Genomic DNA, 23,135 nt, shown 5'->3' on the forward strand with positions numbered 1-23,135 from the left:
TGAATTGGTTTTAAGAGAAAACTCTTAGCTAAAAACTTTTACTGCTATTTAGGAGAACTCTTAGTGGTAAGATAAAATGTTTTGTGAATACGGGCCCTGATCCTAATTTTAAGTAACTGCATTGAAAATCCATTAGTGATGGACATGATTGTCCAACATCTCAGGTATTGATCGCTGATGAAAACAATAATTGCATGACCTTTTAAAGGGGTCATGAACAGAGAAATCAAAATCTTTTGATATATAAGAGGTTATTGTGCTATAAAAAACATTCTGCAAGTTTCAGGACTCAAAACTTTCTCATTAGTTTAAAAACAGATTATATTGAAGCTATTCTGCCAAAACGACAGCTTGTGTAATGTGCCACTCTGATGTAATAGTGTGGCTAAACACCACCTCCACAGTAGAAGATCAACGCCTGCTTCTACATCACTGCCTGTTTAGCCCTGCCCACTGATTCACACATGTAGTAGGTAAATGACAAGAGCGACAAATGCAGGTCTAGGCAGAAACCAAACAATGAACTTTATTTTTAATGAAGTACCAGACTGCGTCAGTAACCAGTCCCCGTGGATTCGTTTACAAACAAGGCACAATTCGAGGCAGGATTTTCAGAAAGATTGAAACTAAAAGATGATGCTGTGTGACTATATTGGATCCAACAGTAATGTCACAAAACACAAGTGTGAGTTTTTATTACGTGGTCACTATTGCTTTGTCTGTTATTACAGATTGTAATAACAGTATTTATGCGTTTTTAACCTAAATCACAGCAACATCCATCTGTGAAGGATGTAGGCTGTCAAACATACACAACTGTTAGCCAATCAGCAGTGGGCATTTACTTCCGAGTCTTTAAGATTTATTTTTTGGTATTTTCACCATTATTATGACAGGACAGATCAGAGCTGAGAGAGATGGGGATCGGGAAAGGTCCTCGAGTCAGGTTTCAAACTCGGGACACCCGTAGCACAACAGCGCACACGTCTTCTCCCTGTTCCTTGCAATGGCTCTACCACATACACGGGACTCTCAGCACCTTTTCGTTCTTTGACCACATGAATTACGTCCTCCCAGTAGCTACGCAATTTACCGGGACCACCTCTGGGTGTGAGGTTTCTCACCAAGACATGGTCACCTGGCTCAAGAGCAGAACTCCATGCCCGTCGATTGTAATTTTTCTGTCCTCTCCTCGCACTTTTCTTTAGGTTTTGCATCGCAATAGCATAGGCTTCTTGCATGACATCTCTCCACTTTTCTGCATAACCAGTGGGTGACTGGTTCCGTTTATTGCCTTGCTTCGGAAACATCAGATCCACAGGTAATGTTGGCTCACGACCAAAGAGAAGGAAAAACTGAGAAAATCCCATAGCTTCGTTCACAGTGGAGTTATATGCATGTACCACCTTATTCAAGTGTTCCTTCCATCTTGACTTCTGAGACTCCCCCAGAGTGTGCAACATACCCAGCAGCGTTCTGTTGAAGCGTTCTGCAGGATTAGCTTGTGGGTGGTACGGGGAGGTGCGTGAATGGTGGATACCACAGTAGTCTTGGAGCTTGCGGAAGAGGGTATTTTCAAACTCCTTCCCCTGGTCATGGTGGATCTTGGATGGGAAACCAAAGCGCATAATAAAGTCATCAAAGAGCTTTCTGGCAGCAGTTTTCCCAGACTTATTTTTTTTGCATATTTTGTGAAATGATCCACGACTACCAATATGTACTCCTCCCCTCCCTTAACACTTGTCCAAGTGTAAGTAGTCAATAGAGACCATCTCAAATGGTGCAGAGGTCTCAATACTTTGGATAGGAGTCCGGGTTATCCTGTTAAGTTTTTTTCTCTTTATACAATGGCACACCTGAGTAATATAGTGTTCCATTTCTTGTCTCATCTTAGGCCAGAAGAAGCGTTCCCTAGCAAGAGCCACCATTCTTTCTGCACCTAAGTGTCCCATTTCCTCATATAAGTGCCTGTGGACAAGAGGATTTAAGGATTCAGGAACGACCAACTGGTTTCTTGTCACTGTCTCTCTTCTGAGGATGCCATCTCCATCGATCTGCAGATGGGGCCACTCCCTGAGAAGCTGTCTAACGGCTCCATCATCTGTCACTTTGTCTTTATGTTTCAAGTACACGTGTTCTTTTCAGAGCCAGGACTCTACTAATGGCTACGTCTGCATTTTGAGCAACTCTGATGTCTTCTGATACAAGAGGCTGAATTGGTTCTGAGATGTTATACTCCTCTGGCAATGCATCTGCATTACAGGTGATGGCAGAGATCCAATTAACTTCTCCTGTTTGATTTCTCTCCAGAGATTTCCCAATACATTCAATAGCCTCCTGTTGGCATTCCTCGGTGCATTCTCACATGATCTCGTCAATGGGCTTCGACCTTTGTGAAAAGAAATCCGCATCTCGGTTTGCTGTTCCCGGTCTGTATTTTAGTGTGAATCTATAATCCGCCAACTCTGACACCCAGGGGTGTCAGGTTGCCTTAAGCTTCATCGACTTGGTGACATATGTCAGAGGATTATTATCACTATATACCGTAAAGTGAGGCGCATGGAACAGATAATCACGAAAGCGTTCCATTACGGCCCATTTTAGCTCCAGGAATTCAAATTTTCCTGAGTGTAGCTTATAGTTGCGTTCTGCTGCTGTCAATGTCCACGATCCATAAGCTATCTCTCTTAGGACACCTTTCTGATGCTGGTACAGAACTGTGCCAAGGCCCTCTTCTGATGCATCTACATGAAGGATGAACGGTTCCTCCAGGTCTGGGTATGCCATCACCGGTGGATTTGTCAGCTGATCTACGATTCTGTTCACTATCTCCTGATGGATCATTGTCCACTGAATTGGGTGGGACGGTGGCAGCTGAACAGACTTTCGGCCAGTCCCCTTTTTCTTTTGGCTTTGCTTCAGGTCAGACTTGGGCTTGGTTAAGAGTTCATAAAGGGGTCTAGCCACCCTAGAGAAGTCTGGTATATAAGTTCTGTAATAACTGAGGAAACCCATCAGCTTTCTCACCCCTCGCACAGTGGTTGGAGACTCGTGCTTCAGTTCTTGGACTGCTTACACCTCTTTGGGATTCATTTTGTATCCCTCAGCGGAGACTACCCGACCGACATAGCAGACTTCACCTTTGAAGGAATCACATTTCTTTGGCCTTAGTTTTATTCCACACTCTCATTGCCGTTGCAGAACTTGCCTCACATTCTGGACATGCTGTTCAAAGCTGGGGCTAAACACCAAGACATCATCCAAATACGGGACACAGATTTCATCTCGGAGGTCTCCCAGACATCCCTCCATGTAGCGTTGAAAAGATGCTGGGGCGTTAGTCAGCTCAAACGGGATCCTCACCCATTCGTTCAACCCCTAGGGCGTGATAAATGCGGTGCAGGGTCTGCTTTTCTCGCTCATGAAGCCCTGGTGGTAAGCCGTCCCCTGATCCAACACCGTGAACCAGGAGTTACCTCCCAAGTCTTCCTGGATCTCCTGTATCCTCGGAATTGGATGACGGTCAGGCAGCGTCTTCCCGTTTAGCAGCCTGTAGTCTATACATAGACGAAGACTCCCATCTCTCTTCCTGACGCATACGACAGTTGAGGAATAAGAAGAGCAGGACTTCTGGATCCAACCACGGTTGAGTAGATCCTGAATGTGTGTCTTCACTTCTTGGTAGAGATGCCTAGGAATTGCATTGTATGTTTTCTGTACAGGTACATTGTCTTTTAACTGCATGTCCATCTCCAAATTTCTAATGCATCCTGCATCCCAATCATCCTTTGCAAAGACATCACATTCCCCTCTGAGCATCTGCTGTACCTTTTCTCGGTGGTCATCTGGCAAATGGCTCAGATCCACAGGTGGATCCCAGGGCTCAGCTTGTGGCCCATGACAGGGCTGCTGCACGGGTGAGGTGACACTGTTGTCTGACATCCTTGAGCTCTGATCCTCAGTAGGCTTTGTCTGCAGTGGGTAGACAGCATCCACATTGTGCAACCAGCCAAGTGTAGTGCAACTGCCCAGTGTGATATCATTATCTGTTACATTTTCCACAGAGACCTCTATTTTACCCTCATCATCTGCAGGTAGATAGATTAACTGTTCTCTGACCACTAGGCCTGTTGGCCAGGGTGCTTCATAGTTCGGTTCCAACACTACCGGTGATGCACTTAGCACCCTCTTATTCAGCCAACTGCAATGCACTGCCATCACTATGTTCTTGGGTATGGTCACTGGCCACCTGCCTACCCTGACTGTGTGGGGTTGAGCTTCAGGCTTCTGTTTCTTTAAAACAGATAGAACAGCCCTTGCAGTTTTGCGTCCTACCACCATTGCTGAGCACAGCCTCTTTACCATGTAACCTGAGCGTGTGCAGTCTCCAGATGGATCATTTGTCAGCGCTAATTCTTCAATCACATTGAACCCGATTATAGGCCGATCAATGTCACTGCTGGCAACCAGGATCGGAACCAGCATAGGTTTGTCACTCATCCCAGCTACCGCATCCTTGCACAAGGTGAATTCAATCTCCATCCACCCTTCATACGGAATATCTGTTCCATTTGCAGCTGAGAGTTCCAACGTTGCTTCTTCAAGCAACTCCTACTTTTCCAGTTCGTTCCCACTATTGATACCTGCGGACCTGATTTTGAATTAGTTCTGCACTGTACTTCAATCCAGATTTAACTCTTTCTGAAGCGAGGACAATTTGTTGTCTCAGGTCCATAGCTCGCACCACAAACTGTATGGGGGTTTCCTTTGGCTCTTAAACAGCGCGCGTGAGGGAGAGGTACAACTCAGTAGCATCCTTTTCAATGTAATGAGTCCGTAGTATCTGTCTGAGGCCTTGTAATGTTAAATCAACCCTGCTTTCAAGGTAACTCTTCAGCTTTGTTCCTGGAGCTATGGCTTGAATAACAGCTTCAACTACTTCTCCTTCATCATATCCTTTTTCCAACGCCCTCTGAATTTGTCTTTCCAAACTAGTGTATGCCAGTTTATCCTTCTGATTTGGTTCTCCAATTTGTCCTATTATTTTAAGATCTCTTCTGTACAGTGGATGAACAAAGGCTACACTCTGATTCGCAACAGATGCGGCTTCCGTTGCGTTTGCAGCTGAAACATTCTCTCTTTGCTCATTTAAGTTACTGGGTGTCATACTGACTTCGTTGGGTGTCATACTGACCTTCTACTGACTGTTGCCCTATTTGTTGAAGCGGGGCTTCACAATCATCATTTTTCTCTTTCAAGTTTCAAGTCTTTCAAGTCTGCTTTATTGTCAATTCTTCCACATGTACAGCACATTCTTTTAAAAGAGAAAAAACATTCTCTTTTAGTTCATCAGTTTTATCACTTAGTTGCAGTAACACAGACAAGCCCTCATCCTCTCGTGACGTTACCTCTTCTCCTTCTAAATACTGAAGAATACACCTCCTCAGCTTACATGGTAAGTCTCTTTCACTCCTATCCACAATTAAGCTCAGCGATGTGCATATATCATTCAACTCCGATGCTAACAGTGTTAACAACTTTTCTTCTATGTCTGCCATGACATTTTCCCACTCAGATGACATCTGCTGTGTTTTAGACATGACAGAAAGTCATGTACCTTCACAACTTGTGTGTAGCACTGCAGTATTGACAAAGTCGATATCTCTCGCTAGCCGCCCCGAGCTCTCACTGCGTCACAGCCAGTAACCGGTGTCTCGTCCTGCTTCCTCGCTATCAAACTCACGACCGGGCGGAAACACCAAGTTTATGTTGCACTCCTGGACAGACAAGACTCCATCTTCCTTTTTTTTTTTTACAACTTTATTCTTCCCAGTTCGAAGTTGGAGTTACTATTTACATGCGAGGATTTCACTACACACACACACACAATTAACAGTTCACGTTCACTCTCTTCTTCTCTCTTGCTCTAGGGCAGTGGTTCCCAATCCTGGTCCTGGAGAACCCCCAACACTGCACGTTTTTGGTGTCTCCCTATTCAAACACCTGATTCAACTCATCAGCTCATTAGTGAAGACTCCAAGACCTCAGGGGTTCTCCAGGACCAGGATTGGGAACCACTGCTCTAGGGCATTCGCTGATAACATCACTCTTCCGCTCACCTCTGATCTCTCGGCAGCAAAGTCAGTCAACATATTATAACAAAATAAAACTAAGATGTAATTTTTATATATTCCCCTTATAAAACTAAAATCCACATCTGGTTCAAAAATGTAAATTGCAATATACTCCTAGCGTGCAACACGAGCACACTTTTGAAAACTAAAATGACCAATGGGACACCCTACGGTCTCGTGGACTTAAGGGACACACGCACGAGGTGGCCATTGTAAATCTGCAAGACCACGAGGTCACATGAAGTGTGCCATTTGGGACAGGGCCATAGGCAGAGGGTGAACCACCTCTAGGTTAAGGCTAAAAGTAGCCTATGTTTAGCCTAATAACTACACACATCACAAACAAGTCTGCAAGTAGCAGATATGGGTGTCATGTCATAAATTATTTTTAATACTGCAGAATTTGTATTTAAGCTGATCACAATTTAATAAAAACATTGTAAGTTACGTTTTAATTTCCATTGTTATTCAAACAGCGAATAAATTATAAACAGAAATCGAACAAAGACCATTTACATAATCACCCTGTTGAAAAAACCAGCATATGCTGGTTAGGTATGTTTTGAAGCTGGGATGCTGGTTTAAGCTGGTCCTTTGCTGGTTTATGCTGGTCCTTAGCTGGTTTAAACTGGTCCTTGGCTGGTCATGTGCTGGTCCTAAACTGATCCGACCAGCTTAAGACCAGCACATGACCAGCATAAACCAGCAAAGGACCAGCATAAACCAGTAAACAGCACATGACCATCTAAGGACCAGTTTAAACCAGCAAAGAACCAGTTTAAACCAGCAAAGGACCAGTTTAAACCAGCTCAAACCAAAATCCCAGCTTCAAAACATACCAGCATATGCTGTTTTTTTCATAGAACATTGTCACTGTAAGTCTAGTGCGAGTTTAAGTACTCTCAAAAAAACTCCCGTTATAATCAGTGAAGCTGTCTACATTGTCAAATGAATATCTTACTTGCTTCGTATGTACACCTGCACTTTGTTGTTAATGATGAGAGAATTCACGAGAGTGCAGAATTCAGTCAGCGAATGCGCACACTGAACGAAACAGGCGTTTCAGCGATGACTCATCTGAACGCTTCTGATTGGCAATTGCATTCATAAGCTCAACAGAATCGTTTGTGATTGGTTATAATACGCACATTTGCTGTACAGTTGTGCGTTTTTTTTTTTTATTTGCCTGAATTTGTGATTATAGGTTGTATATATGCAAAATTTATTTAGGGGTGGCAGGGCCTTGGGTACCATACAAGCCAGAACCGCCACTTTGTTCTGTGATCTGTTTCACCTTTGTTTGGGGCGACATCTAGTGGCTAAGTACACAACTACACGCATTCCACTCCAAATACAGTACAGTAGACATTTTGATTTCATGAGACTTTCATCAGATTAAGCTGTGCCTCAATTTTGATAAGTGAATGTAGCTCAGTGAGTCAGCGTGAACCGGTTTTCTTTTTGGAAAGCAGTTGATCCCGGGTTCGATCCTGTGCAACCCTTCACACATATTTTCATTGTAATCCTACTGTTGTGCTTGTTGGCCTAAACAAGCAACAGTTGGTTTGAGTTTCACAAATTTTTATGTAAAATCTAAAAAAGAGAGCGATAAAAAGCTTCATATAGCCATGAATGAATTACAAATCTGTTTGTATGGTAAGCAAGTCCTGTCTGTTTTATTGCTAGGTGATATTCATGGCAGGTTTCATATATCTGGCATATGTTATCCCCAAACTTTATTTGAAAACCCACAATTAGAGGGTTCTGTTCATTTTTACGTGGTCTGGAAAAAACATGGGGCATCCAGATTTGAACTGGGGACCTCTTGATCTGCAGTCAAATGCTCTACCACTGAGCTATACCCCCATCTATAACAACATGGCACGGGTGATGCTTTCACAGGTTAGTTACTGAGTGCTCAAGCACATTGTGTATATAACAGGACTCCAGACAAAAAAAAATCAGTTAAGAAGCCATTGGCTCCTATAGTGGAAGAAAACAGGCACCAAATAATTTTTTTAAGAGCCACATAACAATGAACTTAAAGGGTTAGTTCACCCAAAAATGAAAATTAGCCCATAAATTACTCACCCTCAAGTCATCCTAGGTGTATATGACTTTCTTCTTTCAGACGAATCCAGTCGGAGTTATATTAAAAATTGTCTTTGATTTTTCAAGCTGTTTAATGCCACTCAGCGGGTGTTGCATGCATCAGTCCAAAAGAAGTTAAATAAAAAGCGCCCATCCATTAAAATAGTGTCTCACACGGCTCCGGGGGGTGAACAAAGGCCTCCTGTAGCGAATTGATGCGTTTTCGTAAGAAAAGTATCCATATTCAAAACGTAATAATCACTTTAATGTAGATTGCGCCAACAGTTGTACACAGAAGCAGCTCCGGGCTGATGATGTATGAGGTCAGCGCTGCGCATACGTCTGAAAGAAGAAAGTCATATACACCTAGGATGACTTGAGGGTGAGTAATTTATGGGCTAATTTTCATTCTTGGGTGAACTAACCCTTTATTTTTTTTTAAATCACTTACTTTTAGTCATCCTGTTGTGTGTATGTCTCTCCTCTTCTTACAGTTTCAGCATTTTCATCTTGTGAAGGTTCTGGGAATTGAAGCTCACTTGGGAACTGCATGTCATTTCCAGTTTATGAACTACAGTCTTCAGTTTTGAGCTGAAAAGCCACGTTCACACTGAGCAGCCGAAATTGGTAGAACAAGCATTATCTCAACTAGATGCAAAACATTCTGGAAATCTATGCAGTAGGGCTCTTTTGTTAGTAGTACTTCCCACAAACTGAAAACTGAGGATTTATCTGAAAACTGTCATTTTACAAGGGTTTTCAGCAATCTCCATTCTGCCTGTACAGCACTGATGTCACATCTATTTTTCAGAAAGATGTCTTGATACCATTTCAGCAGTGTGTCATTTTCATTTTCATTTCATTTTCTCCATAAGTGTAGATGTCGTCTGGCCAAGAATCATGACAAAATATTGAGAAGAATCGAATGATCTCTGTCCCTTGTGTGTTTTTGTGCTGTGTGTTGTTAACCTCCTTTCAAGTTCCTTAACTGTAATGTCTACAGTTTCATTAATGAGGTGGTTTAGTTCTTCACTGAAACCTGAGAGATCACAGCCTGTCAGTGGTATGTTTTGAAATGAAATGCCCATGTAGTCAGATGAGGCTGCTTTCTTCTGCCTTCTGACCTGTTTTTCTCTTTGAGCTTTGTCCTGCACTGCACCACATTCTCATGCTGAGAAACTGAATTTAAGTTTGTGTGACTGAGAAATTCCTCCAACTTTCCATTTCTCACTGGTTTGTCCTTCATTCCCTTGATTGTACAAACACAGGAACCAATAGCTGCTTTAGCCTGAGGAAGAATAAGTGAGTTCTTCTGAAGCACAAGGCTCAACTTTGAGATTTCTCCGAACAGGTCATGGAGAAAGTGACAAAACACCACAAAAGACAACTTTTCCATTTGTTGTAAGATGTGTTTTGCTCTTCCTCTTATTTCAGTGTTTTTGGATGAAGCAGGACTCAGATGGGCACGGTGAGTGTGTTGTGTGCCTGAGCAGCACCCACGCTGAGGCAGCGCTAATCGAGACGGATTGCTCTCACTGACATTAGAACATGAGTCTCGCCCTGCTTCGGTCACGGATTGCCTTCTTTGATGAAGGCGGTCCTCCTTAGTCTGCTCCCCCATTTCTCCCCTCCCAGGAGCCTCGAAGAAAGAAACAGCAGGGCAGAGGGATGGATTTCCCAGGTTTGAGTGATCTCACGCTGGCACAGGTCCAGCGTGCTTCAGTCTCCCTGCAGCACTTTGATTCGCCAGATTTATTCTCACGTGAGGTTCAGTGCCCCTTGCCTGATCAGAAGAGGAAGCTGTTGCCGATGTCGCTGACAGCTTCGGATGCAGAGGAATGGGCATGTCCCGAAGTGGATCCTGGTTTCCTTCCTCTCAAAGACTTGATGGCCGGCATTGACAAACTATTCAGCGGCTGGCTAGACTGGCTCAGCGCTGCACATGATGGCGGTGCTCCAAAGATGACGCTGCACATGATGGTGGTGATCCAAGTTTTCCAAGCCAAACTTCTCCCCAGGAACTGGTTTTTATCGGTCGATCTGAAAGATGCTTACTTTCACATCCAGATAGCCCTTCATCACAGACCGTTCTTGAGATTTGCATTCGAGGGGGTGGCTTATCAATATACAGTCCTGCCATGTGGACTGTCTCTGGCCCTGCAAACTTTTTATGAAGTGGGAATCAGCAGATGGGAATCAGCATTATGAATTACTTCGATGATTGGCTTGTCAGATCAGAACAGGAACTCATTGCTTACAGATCACTGTTGCTCAGCCACCTGGAGCAGCTTGAGCTAAAAATCAGTTTAACCAAGAGTTCTCTGTCACCCAGCCACGCTTGGCACCTGGGACGTTTTCATCTCAAGGGAACCCACCACTGCATCAGAGCTGTGGCCCCTTGGAAAACAAATGATCTGGTCTGTCTTCGGGAGGGCAGAGGTGGACCTCTTCACCTCAGAAGACAACTTTCACTGCCCAATTTACTTCTCGAAGCAGCAAGATACCCTGTCCCACAAATGGCCCAGCACTCACTTGTATGCCTTCTCCCCGATTGCCCTGCTTCCTCAGGTCATCAGACGGGTCAGGGAAGTCAGGTGCTGGATTTGATTCAAGTTGATTCAGCTGCTATCGGCAGCCCCCTGGCTGATACCATTGAAGAAGGACCTTCTCTCTCAAGCGAAAGGCATGATTTGGCATCCCCGGTCCTAGCTGTGGAGCCTTCATGTTTGGCCCCTCGATGGGAGTCTTCACAGCTCCCCACAAGAGTGACTAATACCATTTTGGAGGCTAGAGCCCCATCTATGAGATGCCTCTATGCCCTTAAATGGTCAGTCTTTTCTGACTGGTGTGCAGCATGGAATAAGGACCCATGTTATCCACGTTAACCTTTCTGCAAGAACTGCTGTATAAGGGACGCACCCCTTCCAAGCTCAAAGTATATGTGGCAGTCATGCCGGCAAACCATGCTCCAGTTGCTGGCGACTCAGTCGGCAGGAACAACCTTGTCGTTAAATTATTTGTTGGGAGCACAGAGGTTGAATCCGGCTCGTCCTCATACTGTGCTGACCTGGGACTTATCCATAGTCCTCAGGGTCCTGCGGGGCCCTCCCTTCAAGCCGCTCCAGCCAGCCGACTTACGACCCCTATTGCTTAAGACCGTCCTCCTAATGGGTTTAGCATTGTTAAAGTGAGTGGGCAACTTACATGCACTGTCAGTCAGTTCTTCATGCCTTGAATTTGGGCCTAACGACTGTAGAGTTGTCCTCAAACCAAGACACGGCTATGTGCCTAAAATGCTCTCCACTCCATTCAGAGCACAAGTCATTACCCTGCTAGCTCTTCCTAATTCAGAGGATGAGCAGGATCCCAATCCACCTGGTTCGAGTGTACGATGAGCGCTCTGGCCCATTTCGGCACTCAGAGCAGCTCTTTGATTGCTTCGGAGGTCGCTCTAAAGGGCTGCCGGTTACGAAGCAGACTTGCTGGATAGTCAAGGCTGTATACTTGAATTACGCCTCAGCAGGTTTACAGTGTCCTATCAGAGTGAGGACCCACTCCACCAGATGAATGGCCTCCTCCTGGGCTTGGTCCAGTTCAACCTCTTTAAGTTATTCTTGACTGTGCTGTTATTATTGACTGTTTTGATGCTGTGCAATATGTAGGATATTACGGCGTTAAATGTCACCCATGCTTAAGACTTTGATCCAGCTCTCAGTGCCTCTGTCTGAGTAATCTTCAAATATTGAATCCTAGAGGAACGCACTTCATCCACTTACTCTGGATACCAGGACGTACCTGGAGACTTTGTGTGTGTGTGTGTGTGTGTGAGAGAGAGAGAGAGAATGTGTATGTGTATAAACGTTTGTGTTTGTACATTGTGCGCTATCAGATCAAACAAAAGCTGACTATAGCTCACTTTGCATTGATCATTCAGATGATAATCTGTCCCCTCTTTTTATAGATTCATATGCTAAAGCCAACCGAAGACATGAATATCTATTTGCTATGCATGTTGTGTGCATTTTGATTTGCAAATTCAGTAAGTTATATATCATTGTCATTGGACAATCTGTCTCCAATTATTTATTTTAATCTAGGTTTCAAAATAACTTGTTTTTTATGCATCACAAAGGTGAGATCTAATTTGCACCCCTTTATAGGTGATGTGCTAAATTTGGTAAATCTTTATGTAGGTGCAAAAAAAACTTTCTCACGTTTAGAATGGTGCAAAGGTAAAAATACATATTTTTATGTATGAGTTTACAGTACAACACAAAAAAAATGCCTCAGTCAGGTTGAGTACAAAATTGGGATAGCATTTCTCAATATATGCTTAAAGAAATGACTGAGAGACATGTACATGATTTTAATCTGTGACCTTACCTTTTAATATTAAACAAACAAATAAATATAAAATGCTGTTAATACTAAATAGTACTTCAGCCTACAGACCTGTGTAAATTACTTGATGTGCTGATATTGTGGTGATGAAATAAATGTAGTCTACTTATTGTAAATATCAATAGATAACAGTCATTGAAATTAGCATGTCTCATTATTTAAAATGTGTGTCTGTGGGATCAGTGGGAGATCTTACTGATGACAATGTGGGCTTGTTGAGTGAGTAGATTTGTTGACAGTCTATCCTTGCTTTCTGCTTCTGCCGAGTCATTAGGTGAGTTCAAAATAATAAAATAATTGCTTATGTAGTCAGGGTGTGTGTTTAGTAAGCAGGCCCTGTATATGTGTTACTGGTAGGTGAGATTATATGGCCATGAAGATTCATGGAAGGCTTCAGGTTCTTGGCCTATATTATTGTTATGGTTTGCAGTTAGTTATATGCATATTCATATTGGTTTCTTGCCATCGAACCATGTGACCTGATTATAATAAAGAAGAACTCAAAAAGGGGGCAATCAGATTTGAACCGGGGACCTCTTGAGCTGCAGTCAAATGCTCTACCACTGAGCTATACCCCCACACATGTTAACCTCTTACAGGTGCCATTTTCACAGGGCAGTCACCTAACGTTCCATCTATAACAATGTATGTATAGGTGATATTCACACCTTCCACTAGATGCATGATAATTAGCGTGAGATAAGTGATCTGTTTCACCTATGGTTTCACCTATGGTTTCACCTTTGTTTGGGGCGACATCTAGTGGCTAAGTACACAACTACACGCATTCCACTTCAAATTCAGTAGAGACTTTGACTTCATGAGACTTTCATCAGATTAGGTTGTGCGTCGGTCTTGATAGCTGTATGTAGCTCAGTGAGTTAGCGTGTACCTGTTTACTTTTTGCAAAGCAGTTGATCCCGGGTTCGATCCTGTGCAACCATTTCATTATAATTCTACTATTGTGCTTGTTGGCCAAAACACCTAATAGTTGGTTTGAGTTTCACAACTTTTTATGTAAAATCTAAAAAGAGAGAAAAGCTTCATGTAGCCATGAATGAATGATTTCCAGATCTGTTTTTGTGGTAACCAGGTCCTGTCTGTGTTATTTCTAGGTGATATTCATGGCAGGTTTCATACGTCTGGCCTATGTTATCCCCAAACTCTGTTTGAAACCCCACTACTAGAGGGTTCTCTTCATTTTTAAGTGATCTGAAAAAAAAGACAGGGCATCCTGATTTGAACCAGGGTCCTCTTGATCTGTAGTCAAATGCTCTACCACTGAGCTATACCCCCATCGATAATGACATGACACAGGTAATGCTTTCACAGGTTGGTTACTGCGTGCTCAAGCACATGTGTATATAATGGGTGTGTATACAAGTGTGAGCTCTGAGCCTATAGCTGTGTGCTCTCCTCCTGCTGCAATACCCATAAATAATCAGGGTTTTGTTTTGTTTGTTTGTTTTTTTTAATGTGGTTGAGGCCACAAAGTAATCTGAAATCTGATATACAGTACAACGATATTATGCAATAGCATTGCCATATGTAGAGTCTATTTATGACTGTAATTTGTTTTTCAGGTAGGGGGACCGGGGTTAGTTGTCATACATTATCCTCCAGGTCAGGATATATCAGCATTGGTCACTAAATCTTGGCAAAATTAAATAAATAATAAAATAATAAACAAATTCCAAAAACCTAAATCCCACCAATATTGCCCAAGACAAATGTAAATGTAAGGCCTGATTTTTTACTGTGTAATTAATAACCTGTATACATTTAGAACAATTAAATCTCATGGCAACATGTCCCTATAAAATTTTGTGACATTTATGAAACATACCCATGTCCTGAAATAAATATCTGTACACAGTTAATATCTACCTTCATTACACAGTTGACATGTTTATCAGTGAATGTATATATCAGTGTGGTGTTATTGAATTCACTTGTTTAGCCAACAGCTATAACAAAAATATAGTGCAATTGAAATTTTAGTTTGGAGACGACACAAGTTTGTCTAATAGACAATAACCTTATAGTTACTGAGATATAGCCATTGTGACAACTTCCCTGTGTGACAGCTAGCCCCAGCCTCCCCTACAACAGGAATATGCGAATGAAAATATATATGTGTTATAGTGAAGCTAATTAGCTTTACAGACATCTGAGCAATACGTTTACTATACATTGAGCTATACAATTAATTAAACCGTGGGTATGACAACAACAAAATAGACAGATGTCAATCGGATGAGATGAAACGCTCGTGTAGGCCTACTTGCACAGAAATGTATGTAGTTGCACATTTAGCCACCAGGTGTCGCTCGAACAAAGGGCGACAGAAGCTGAAAACGTGATGCTAAAGTATTTTTGGCGCATCCGATTCGAAACTGAAACAATGGTGTGTTTCACTGCTTTGGAGAGAATGTGAACGGCTCGTGTGAAAACCGATTTACATGAACAAACAGCAGCAAAGACGCCACGATGATAAAAGCGCTTCGCCGTTTTAGTATTACTCAAAGTTTGAATATGCTGAATGCACATCATTTTAAAACTTCCTTATCAGTGTTTATTCTAAAAGGTGATAGTTTGAATGAATAGGCAGTGTGAGGGCAGGTACACTCCCAATATGTCTATCTGTAACATCCGGTTGATGATTTTGGGTTTAAAGCAGGTCAAACTGAAGATAAACGCAATTTAAGATAAGCTATTTATCTCATGCATTTATCTCATGCGCAAGACGTTTCTTTCATTTCAAATGATAAAGGATTCGGGAAATATTCGAGAGTGAAAGTCTTCCGCTGAATGCCCTGCTTATCTCAGCACGGGAGCGCGCAGCAGGACACAGCGGCAGTGCCGTGAGCGCGCCTTCCGTGTCTGCTTCGTTCGCTGACAGCCAGCGGTGCGAGCTGGGCTCATTAACGGCTACTGATCCTCACCTCGAGCGTTATCAACCCAATAGTGCTCCGCGTATCGTTTCCTCATCTCATTCCGTCGCCGTACAATTCCTCCGAAATGAATCCACTGTGTAGCAGATGTAACCGAGTGGTGTATCCCACGGAAAAAGTGAATTGCCTTGACAAGGTAAGGCTAAGCGAAACTTAGCATACGCTAGCACAGTTTACACCTCTGGCTGTGAGAACGGGGTATATATGGCTCTGGCTGCGTGTAATACAGATTTTTACAAATGTGGCTTAAAAGAGACCATTTCCGATGTGGTGACTAACGTTATTGGGAATGCGGGCAGAGCGGAAACGTGTCAAGCGAACGTACTAGTAATGAAAAGCCTTGATTGTGCTAACTTCACAGCACGCTACAAGTTGTTTATCGTTTGTTCAGTTGTCTCAGTGAATATCGTGTGATATCGACAGAAGTGTGCGGCAGGGTCGTTATTTTTCAAACCAATGGCTGCAGCTTGTTCGTGGCCTCGGTCGCGAGGAGGAGGTTTGTTTATGACGTGTCAGTCTGTCTGTCCTGTGGGCGACATGGACGGACCCGAAAAACCCAAAACAGCCCAAGTCGTGTCAAAAGCTAGCGTTTCTTGGCGTGAATATTGCACCCTTATAGTAACCGGTTGGGCTGTACACGATCTATCTCGTTTTTTGTTATCCAGCCAGGTTTGCAGATGTGCAACTTCGCGGGTGTATAACGTTGAGGCCTGTAAAAAAAAAAAAAAAACATGCGATTTAAGGGAAAATGTTACATGCATTCATGCAATTTCACGGCAATTCTAGTCGGGCCTTGCATTTGCACGGTGTGCACATCTATACAACATGTTTACCAACTGGTCAGAGGAAGTGTTGCTGCTCTACACGCTTGTGAAATGTTTTATATGCAGACCCCACCCCCTCTTAACCCATATCCTTATCGCTCTCGTTTTGAGTTTGGTACAATCTTGAGTTTTTGAATTGCTTTAGATGCTCCAGAGGGTGGGGTCGCCTTCTTTTATTTCCATGCAGCGCAAGTATTTGCGAGGGAGAGAAACTGGGGCGCGTGTAATGGACGTTTTTAAAGCACATTAATCGATTGGCCTTGAACGAGGCAGCTTGAGGAATGACTGTACAGACCTATAGTGCGTGAATGAGACGTGCAGTTTATGTAAAATAAACGTGGGGGGCGTTTGGTGGCACACACCTCCCACAAATGTTGTCAAAACCAGCACTGACCCCACACACCTACACAAGTTGGTTCCCATTCATTGCCTGGAGGAAAGGCCTTGCATAAGTTGCTTCTTACTGTTGTGTTGTTGAGGCATGCCGACGCTTCCCTCAGCTTGAAGAGAGGCCAACCATCGCTTGTCATTCTGCTTCAGTGCTTGAGCTCATCAGCTGTCACTCTGGAGAACATCTCAGAAGAACCGCACCCAAGAGAGGTGGTCTAGGGGTATTACTTATGTGGCAAAATGAATATATACTCTTTCTCATGTTGTTCAAAAAGCATAGGATTTTTATTTTTTTATTTATGTATTTATTTTTTGGCGTGGCACACAGAAAGAGAAGTTTAGTAAAATGTCCAGACAGCCCTTTTCCAGACAATAGCAGTGGATAGTGACTGTCAAGCTTCAAAAAGAAAAACACTGTAAAATAATAACTTAAATCAGTAAGTTTTTATTCAGCTAGGAGGCGTTAAATTGATAAAAAATGGCATATTAGAATGATTTCTGAAGGATCATGTGACGCTGAAGACTGAAGTGATGATGCTGAAAATTCAGCTTTACCATCACAGGAATAAATTACATTTTAATGGTTATTTTAAATGGTAATAACATTTCACAGTATTATTGATTTACCATATTTTTGAATAAATAAATAAATGCAGCCTCAGTGAGCATAAGATAGATAAGATCATTGCATACTGATTTATATTTATCCATCAGTAAAATACAGTGTGCTATACTATTGTAAGCTATTTTTAATGTGTAGTCTATAGATAGAATATGCCATTAATTAGTCCATTGAAATACACAAGGAATCTTTTATACCTCTCTACAGATCCTCCCTCGTGTGTTTCTTCTGTTCTGTTTTCTTATATATTCCCTATTTCTTCTTTTCTAACCCTTTAGCAAGAGACTAAATACCTAAAAAGCATTTTGAAGTAAGTGTCTGGGGGTTTTTTTTTTAGTTATATTTTTGGCTATGAACGGAATCTCTGCTCAAGTGTTTGCTAGCAGCTTCTTCTCCCTGGTAGTGCAGAATAGATGCATGATTTTGTTGCTCACAAGCACATGTGATCAACTACTACATTCCAGCTGACTGGTAAGAAAGTGTTGGATATAGAAAGACAAAAATACCATCTAAATTATAGGCATTGCAGTTAGCATGCGTGACTGGCTGCATAGATGGAATGTAGGGTAGCGGGTCAGGTCAGTCCCCCCAGTCCATTTTCTGTGTGTGTGGTCTCTTATCACTGAAACACTCCCATGGTCAACATTAACTAAGGAAGCTGGTAATCAAAGTCTGCCATAAATTACAGCTACATACTTTAGTGTATAGCTATTGAAGGCCAGTATCTCAGTTGCGTCAGGGTGTTTCCCATCATTTGTTGTTTGGTTGTGGATCATTCTTTCTGTTTTTTCCTTATGTTGCAAGAAGCTGGGAAAATGGTGATGTAATTCAGTTAATAACCACTTGACAACCAGTGTGATCCAGATGGGTGAACTATATAAAATGTCTATGCCAGAAGGTCTTTAAAATTGATGCATTCACACAGAAAAAAAACAACATGTATTTTCTTTAAATGGACATGACCTCAAGTTGGGTTTATTTTGTGTCACACGTGGTGCTGGTTCCTCTATTGCTTTCAAAGAACAAGCACTCCATTGTTTTTTGCATTTAATCCTCAGAGTGAACTACATAGACTGTGTAACAACCATAGTGACTGAATTAGCAACACTAAGGGATCTTCATGTCATTTGCACTTTTTATCTGACTTTATCTTTCCCAACTCGGTTGCAGACAATTTCCCTATTTCTTTTGCATACACCTCCCAATACAAGCACATTTTAAAGCTTTAATCCTTCATTCCTCTGTGTGTCTCTCTTTCAGTACTGGCATAAAGGATGCTTTAGTTGTGAAGTCTGTAAGATGACTCTAAACATGAAGAACTACAAAGGCTTTGAGAAGAGACCATACTGTAATGCGTAAGTATCTCTGCTCTCTGTGAGTTTTGTGCGTAACGTATGTCTGCTTTCATTGTCAGCTTTTTTTTTTGCTACATATTCCTAAAGTTACCATGAAATAAATTCATTTTATTATGGTTCAGTGTTACTGATCTGTTTAATTTGGAAATATGTCATAATACAGAAATAAATTCAGTCACATCCTCTGTTTCACTGTGGCTTTAAAGTCACAAGCTGCCTCCGAAATTGCATGCTGTCTGGTAGGTACTGTATTTGGTATGAAACTTACTTCATGACCGGTAAAATGTACATTTTATTTAGTATTAATATGGGTAGTATGAATAAAATATGGACGTGCTACATCCACCATGTTGTTAGTGTCACATGACCTTCCAGAGTCAGTTGCGTTGCTTCACTGCAATTCACAACTCCTCAAAGTAGTAGATCTTCCGAGCACTTTTCACCTACTGTTTTATTTTGAATATTATGAATTCAGACATGCTGCTCTTTTCACAGTTTTCACCTATTATATAGTATGGAAGTAGGCATATTTGGACGAAGCAAACCATCAATTGCCATTTGCAACCCTATTTTAGTAAACTAAGATATTTAACAAGAGCAAATATATACACGGATGTTGGTATATTGAGAATTATGAAATGAAAAGTGGGTGTTAAATATTAAAGTGGAACCAGATACAATGCAAGGTTTCTAAAACAATGTCTGTTTGACAACTAGCTGACAGTTTCCAGTAGCTTGCTTGGCTTAAATGAATATAGCGGAAAAAGAGTGCCTCAAAAGAAGAGGAAGTTAGTATATTTTGAAGACACAAAATCAGACACATTTGTCTTTTGAATGACGTGCACTGATGCAACTTTCAAAATAAGACAAGACACACGCATTAAGAAAGTAAACAGAGCCAATTTTAATATACCCCTGGTTTCACAGACAAGGGTTAAGCCTAGTCCCAGACTAAAATGCATGTCTGGGCTGTTTTACCTGAAAGAAACTTGCACTGACATCTCTTAAAATATGTCAGTGCCATTGTTTTGTCTCAAGATGCACACAAGCAATGTTATTTTCTAAGGCACATTTATAAAAGATTCTTAAATGTCCTAATTGAACTATGGCCTAATCCTGGCTTAACCTAAACCCTGTCTGTGAAACAAGGCCATAACTTTTTTTTAATTGTTTCTGATTGTCAATTGTCTCAGTAAGTGTTAGTTGATCGTGGAAAGGTCACGTCCACAGACACAGTAGCTGACTTGTGCATTCATTCAGTGGAAGGGTACTGGAGGGAAATTCCTATTTTCACAACAATGAACCATACACGCATACAGAAATGAGTTCACTTCTCTGGAATGAACTTCTGATCACTAAAAGTCTTGAGTCAGATACCTCACTTGTAGCATTCCTGTTTTTAGAAAGTTACCATTCATGCTTCAAGTTGCAGTGGTAATGCAGACCACCAGGCCTAGCATGCTACTTTGACATGGCTAGAGTACATTTATAAAGTCATGATGACCAGCTGGCATACAAAATATGCAAATGAATCCCTTCTGTGAGTACTGATGTATCTCAAGGTCCTTATTTCTCATTCTCACACACTTCTGTAATACACCAGGGGATTTTAGTCTTTATTTAGCAAATGATTTATTTCTGTCACTCTGTCTAGATCTGCTTCTTTCCAGTGGTGGAAAGAGTACTGAAAATTTATACTTAAGTACAAGTACTGTTACATTGCTGAAATAATACTCGATTACAAGTAAAAGTACTGGTGTCAAAACAGTACTTAAGTAAAAGTACAAAGTACTCCTCTCAAAAACTACTCGGAGTACTAGTTACTTTTTAGCCGGCAATATTGAATGAATTCCCAAAAATATTCATATCAAAGATCTATGTGGATAATAGCTACTTTGAACAAAACCCACTTTTATCTTATTGACAGAGTACGTGAATTAGTGGTCATGATACAGAAATTTACCCGTGTACCCGTGAACCAGAAGAACTGACTTCAGTGTTGTGATGTATTTCCAAGTGAAACGGAATATTGAATAAAGGGCGGGGTTTTGTTGTGGTGCACCTCCACTCCACCTCTTTCTCATAGCAGATTCACGGTTGGATAGGAGTGGTTAAAGGGGTCATAGGATGCCCATTTTCCACAAGTTGATATGATTCTTTAGGGTCTTAATGAAAAGTCTATGACACCCCCCAAAAAACAGCAAACTGTGCATATACACACTCACGATGTCATGTAATACTGAAAAATTATAACCCTAACCTTTATCTCCATACTGAAATCCCAGATGGCCTGAAAGTGATTCAGCTAAAATATTAGTGTCTGAGACACTGTGAGCACGGAGACTGTAGTGTGCACAGCAAATTTTTAAATGCTTAGCTTAAATATGTAATATTAATTAAATAGTGCTCATAAATGGCTGTTGATATAGTATTCTCAAGTGAAATAAGTAGAGGCATGGACACAGAAACAGCAGTCCTTACGTCATGACTTAACAAGAGGATTCTCCCCAAGCCGTCAAACTGATGTCATCAGAGCGAGAACGCCATTCCAGAGCAGAAGCGATGGCAGACAATTTTTTTTTCCAATGTATTGACTTGTATCATGATTCAATTGTTCACCACAAGATTAGTAATGTGCACTAAAAAAGTAAGTAGGGTCATTTTTTTATTTCATGACGACTAATAATTTTAATACCATTGGCAAAACTACTACATACTGTATACTGCCATATAGATATTTTAATATTTACAATTTTTTTTTGTCCGTCCATTTTTTCAAAGCAATCATTATTTCAAGCTTTGAAATTGGTTTAATCCTAGTCTTCTAAAAAGACACATTCGCTTTATATGATGAACAGATTTTAATATAGGCTTTTATTTACATATACATATTGATCAATTACCATTACAAAAATCTCAATCTTAAACATTTACACATTCTGTGTATTTGTGTCTTTAAAGGGGTGGTTGGTTGCGATTTCACTTTTTTAACGTTAGTGTGTAATGTAGTGTTTGGGCATAAACTATATGCAAAGTTACGAAGCTGAAAGTTCAGTGCAAACGGAGATATCGTCTTTTAAAATTCTGGCAGTTTAATGCCTACAAAAACGGCTGGTAGGGACTACAACAAGTTTCTTCCCGGGTTTGTGACGTAACAAACCCAGATAAACCCCGCCCTCGGGAAAAGGCAGCAAAGGGGGTGAGGCCATGCTGCGCTGCTTTAGAGAAGAGGAAGAGAAAACTAGAGGTGCACGTAAAAATCTATTCCTATATGAATCGTGATTCTGTCTTCTAATGATTCTAATGGATTCACAAGTTTCAAAATCAATGTTCTAAAGCAGCGGTTCTTTATATTGTTCCTCACGTCCCCCTGCTCGGCATCTCTCTCTCTCTCTCTCTCTCTCTCTCTCTCTCTCTCTCTCTCTCTCTCTCTCTCTCTCTCTCTCTCTCTCTCTCTCTCTCTCTCTCTCTCTCTCTCTCTCTCTCTCTCTCTCTCTCTCTCTCTCTCTCTCTCTCTCTCATTCAGCTCAGCTCCAACAATGAACTCTTCCAATTATACACTTATTTTTACATAGCTATGAGAAGCGTTAAACATGGACGTGCGTGCAGTTGCCGTACTGTATTAAAGCTTTAATCAGGATAAAACCGTATATTAAAAGCTAACATAAGCAGTGGCATTTACAAATAATAGCATATATAAAGGTATGAGACAACAACAAACAAAAAACATAGGCCTACCAGTAAAAGCCGTGCTTGCACAGGTTCTGCACGATCCTCTTCAATAATATGCTCTGCTTCTCAATCGGGCTCAAACTGATAAGCGATATTAATGACGCCGGAACATCAGATGGCTTTGACCTGTAATGACTGTACAATGTAGTGATGCAGTTAGGCAGACTAGGATATTTCTGTACAAATCAGACAAATATCCCATTCCAAAACATTTCTAGCATAAACTTACATTGTAGGGATGGGCTTAAAAATATATCACGATATTTCTGGTATTTATTGCGATAATGATATCAATGACGATAATTCAGGGAATCCTGTTTCTTTAGAGAAAAGTATTATCATTCGTATTTTTACCCAAAATAGGGTGTTGTGAGCATTAAAGGCACAATATGTAATTTTCGCCGCTGGAGGGCGCGTATTCAAAATTAACAAAGAGGCAAAGGCGTAGTTTGATGACGCTGTGACTGAGTGTGGAGTCACTAACCAAACCAGTTACAGATTGTAAAAGGAGCTCAAGCGCCTCATTTAGCGATATAGGCTACTCCTCAAATGCACGACCGCCTTCCGCGATGTCGCTCCGCACTGTCGCACACAGAAATATGTCAACAACTAGACTTTATCGTCAGCTAGTT

General features: G+C 41.5%; 1 protein-coding gene and 2 non-coding genes across 3 annotated transcripts in view; 1 reads left to right on the forward strand and 2 right to left on the reverse strand.

Moving 5' to 3' along the window:
- Window positions 1-7,928: 7,928 nt before the first annotated feature.
- Window positions 7,929-8,000, reverse strand: trnac-gca (transfer RNA cysteine (anticodon GCA)). The gene has a single exon. It is a non-coding gene; the product is annotated as a tRNA-Cys (tRNA).
- Window positions 8,001-13,132: 5,132 nt separating this feature from the next.
- trnac-gca (transfer RNA cysteine (anticodon GCA)) lies at window positions 13,133-13,204 on the reverse strand. The gene has a single exon. It is a non-coding gene; the product is annotated as a tRNA-Cys (tRNA).
- Window positions 13,205-15,405: 2,201 nt separating this feature from the next.
- LOC107689048 (LIM and SH3 domain protein 1-like) overlaps window positions 15,406-23,135 on the forward strand; it is a 14,246-nt gene continuing 6,516 nt past the window's right edge. The window contains exons 1-2 of the mRNA XM_016486920.1: window positions 15,406-15,716; window positions 18,677-18,771. Coding sequence (XP_016342406.1) covers window positions 15,648-15,716; window positions 18,677-18,771 — 164 coding nt within the window. The 5' untranslated portion in view covers window positions 15,406-15,647. The remainder of the gene's footprint in view (window positions 15,717-18,676; window positions 18,772-23,135) is intronic.

This window comes from Sinocyclocheilus anshuiensis, unplaced genomic scaffold (assembly GCF_001515605.1).
Source record: "Sinocyclocheilus anshuiensis isolate Anshui unplaced genomic scaffold, SAMN03320099.WGS_v1.1 scaffold653, whole genome shotgun sequence".
Taxonomy (NCBI): domain Eukaryota; kingdom Metazoa; phylum Chordata; class Actinopteri; order Cypriniformes; family Cyprinidae; genus Sinocyclocheilus; species Sinocyclocheilus anshuiensis.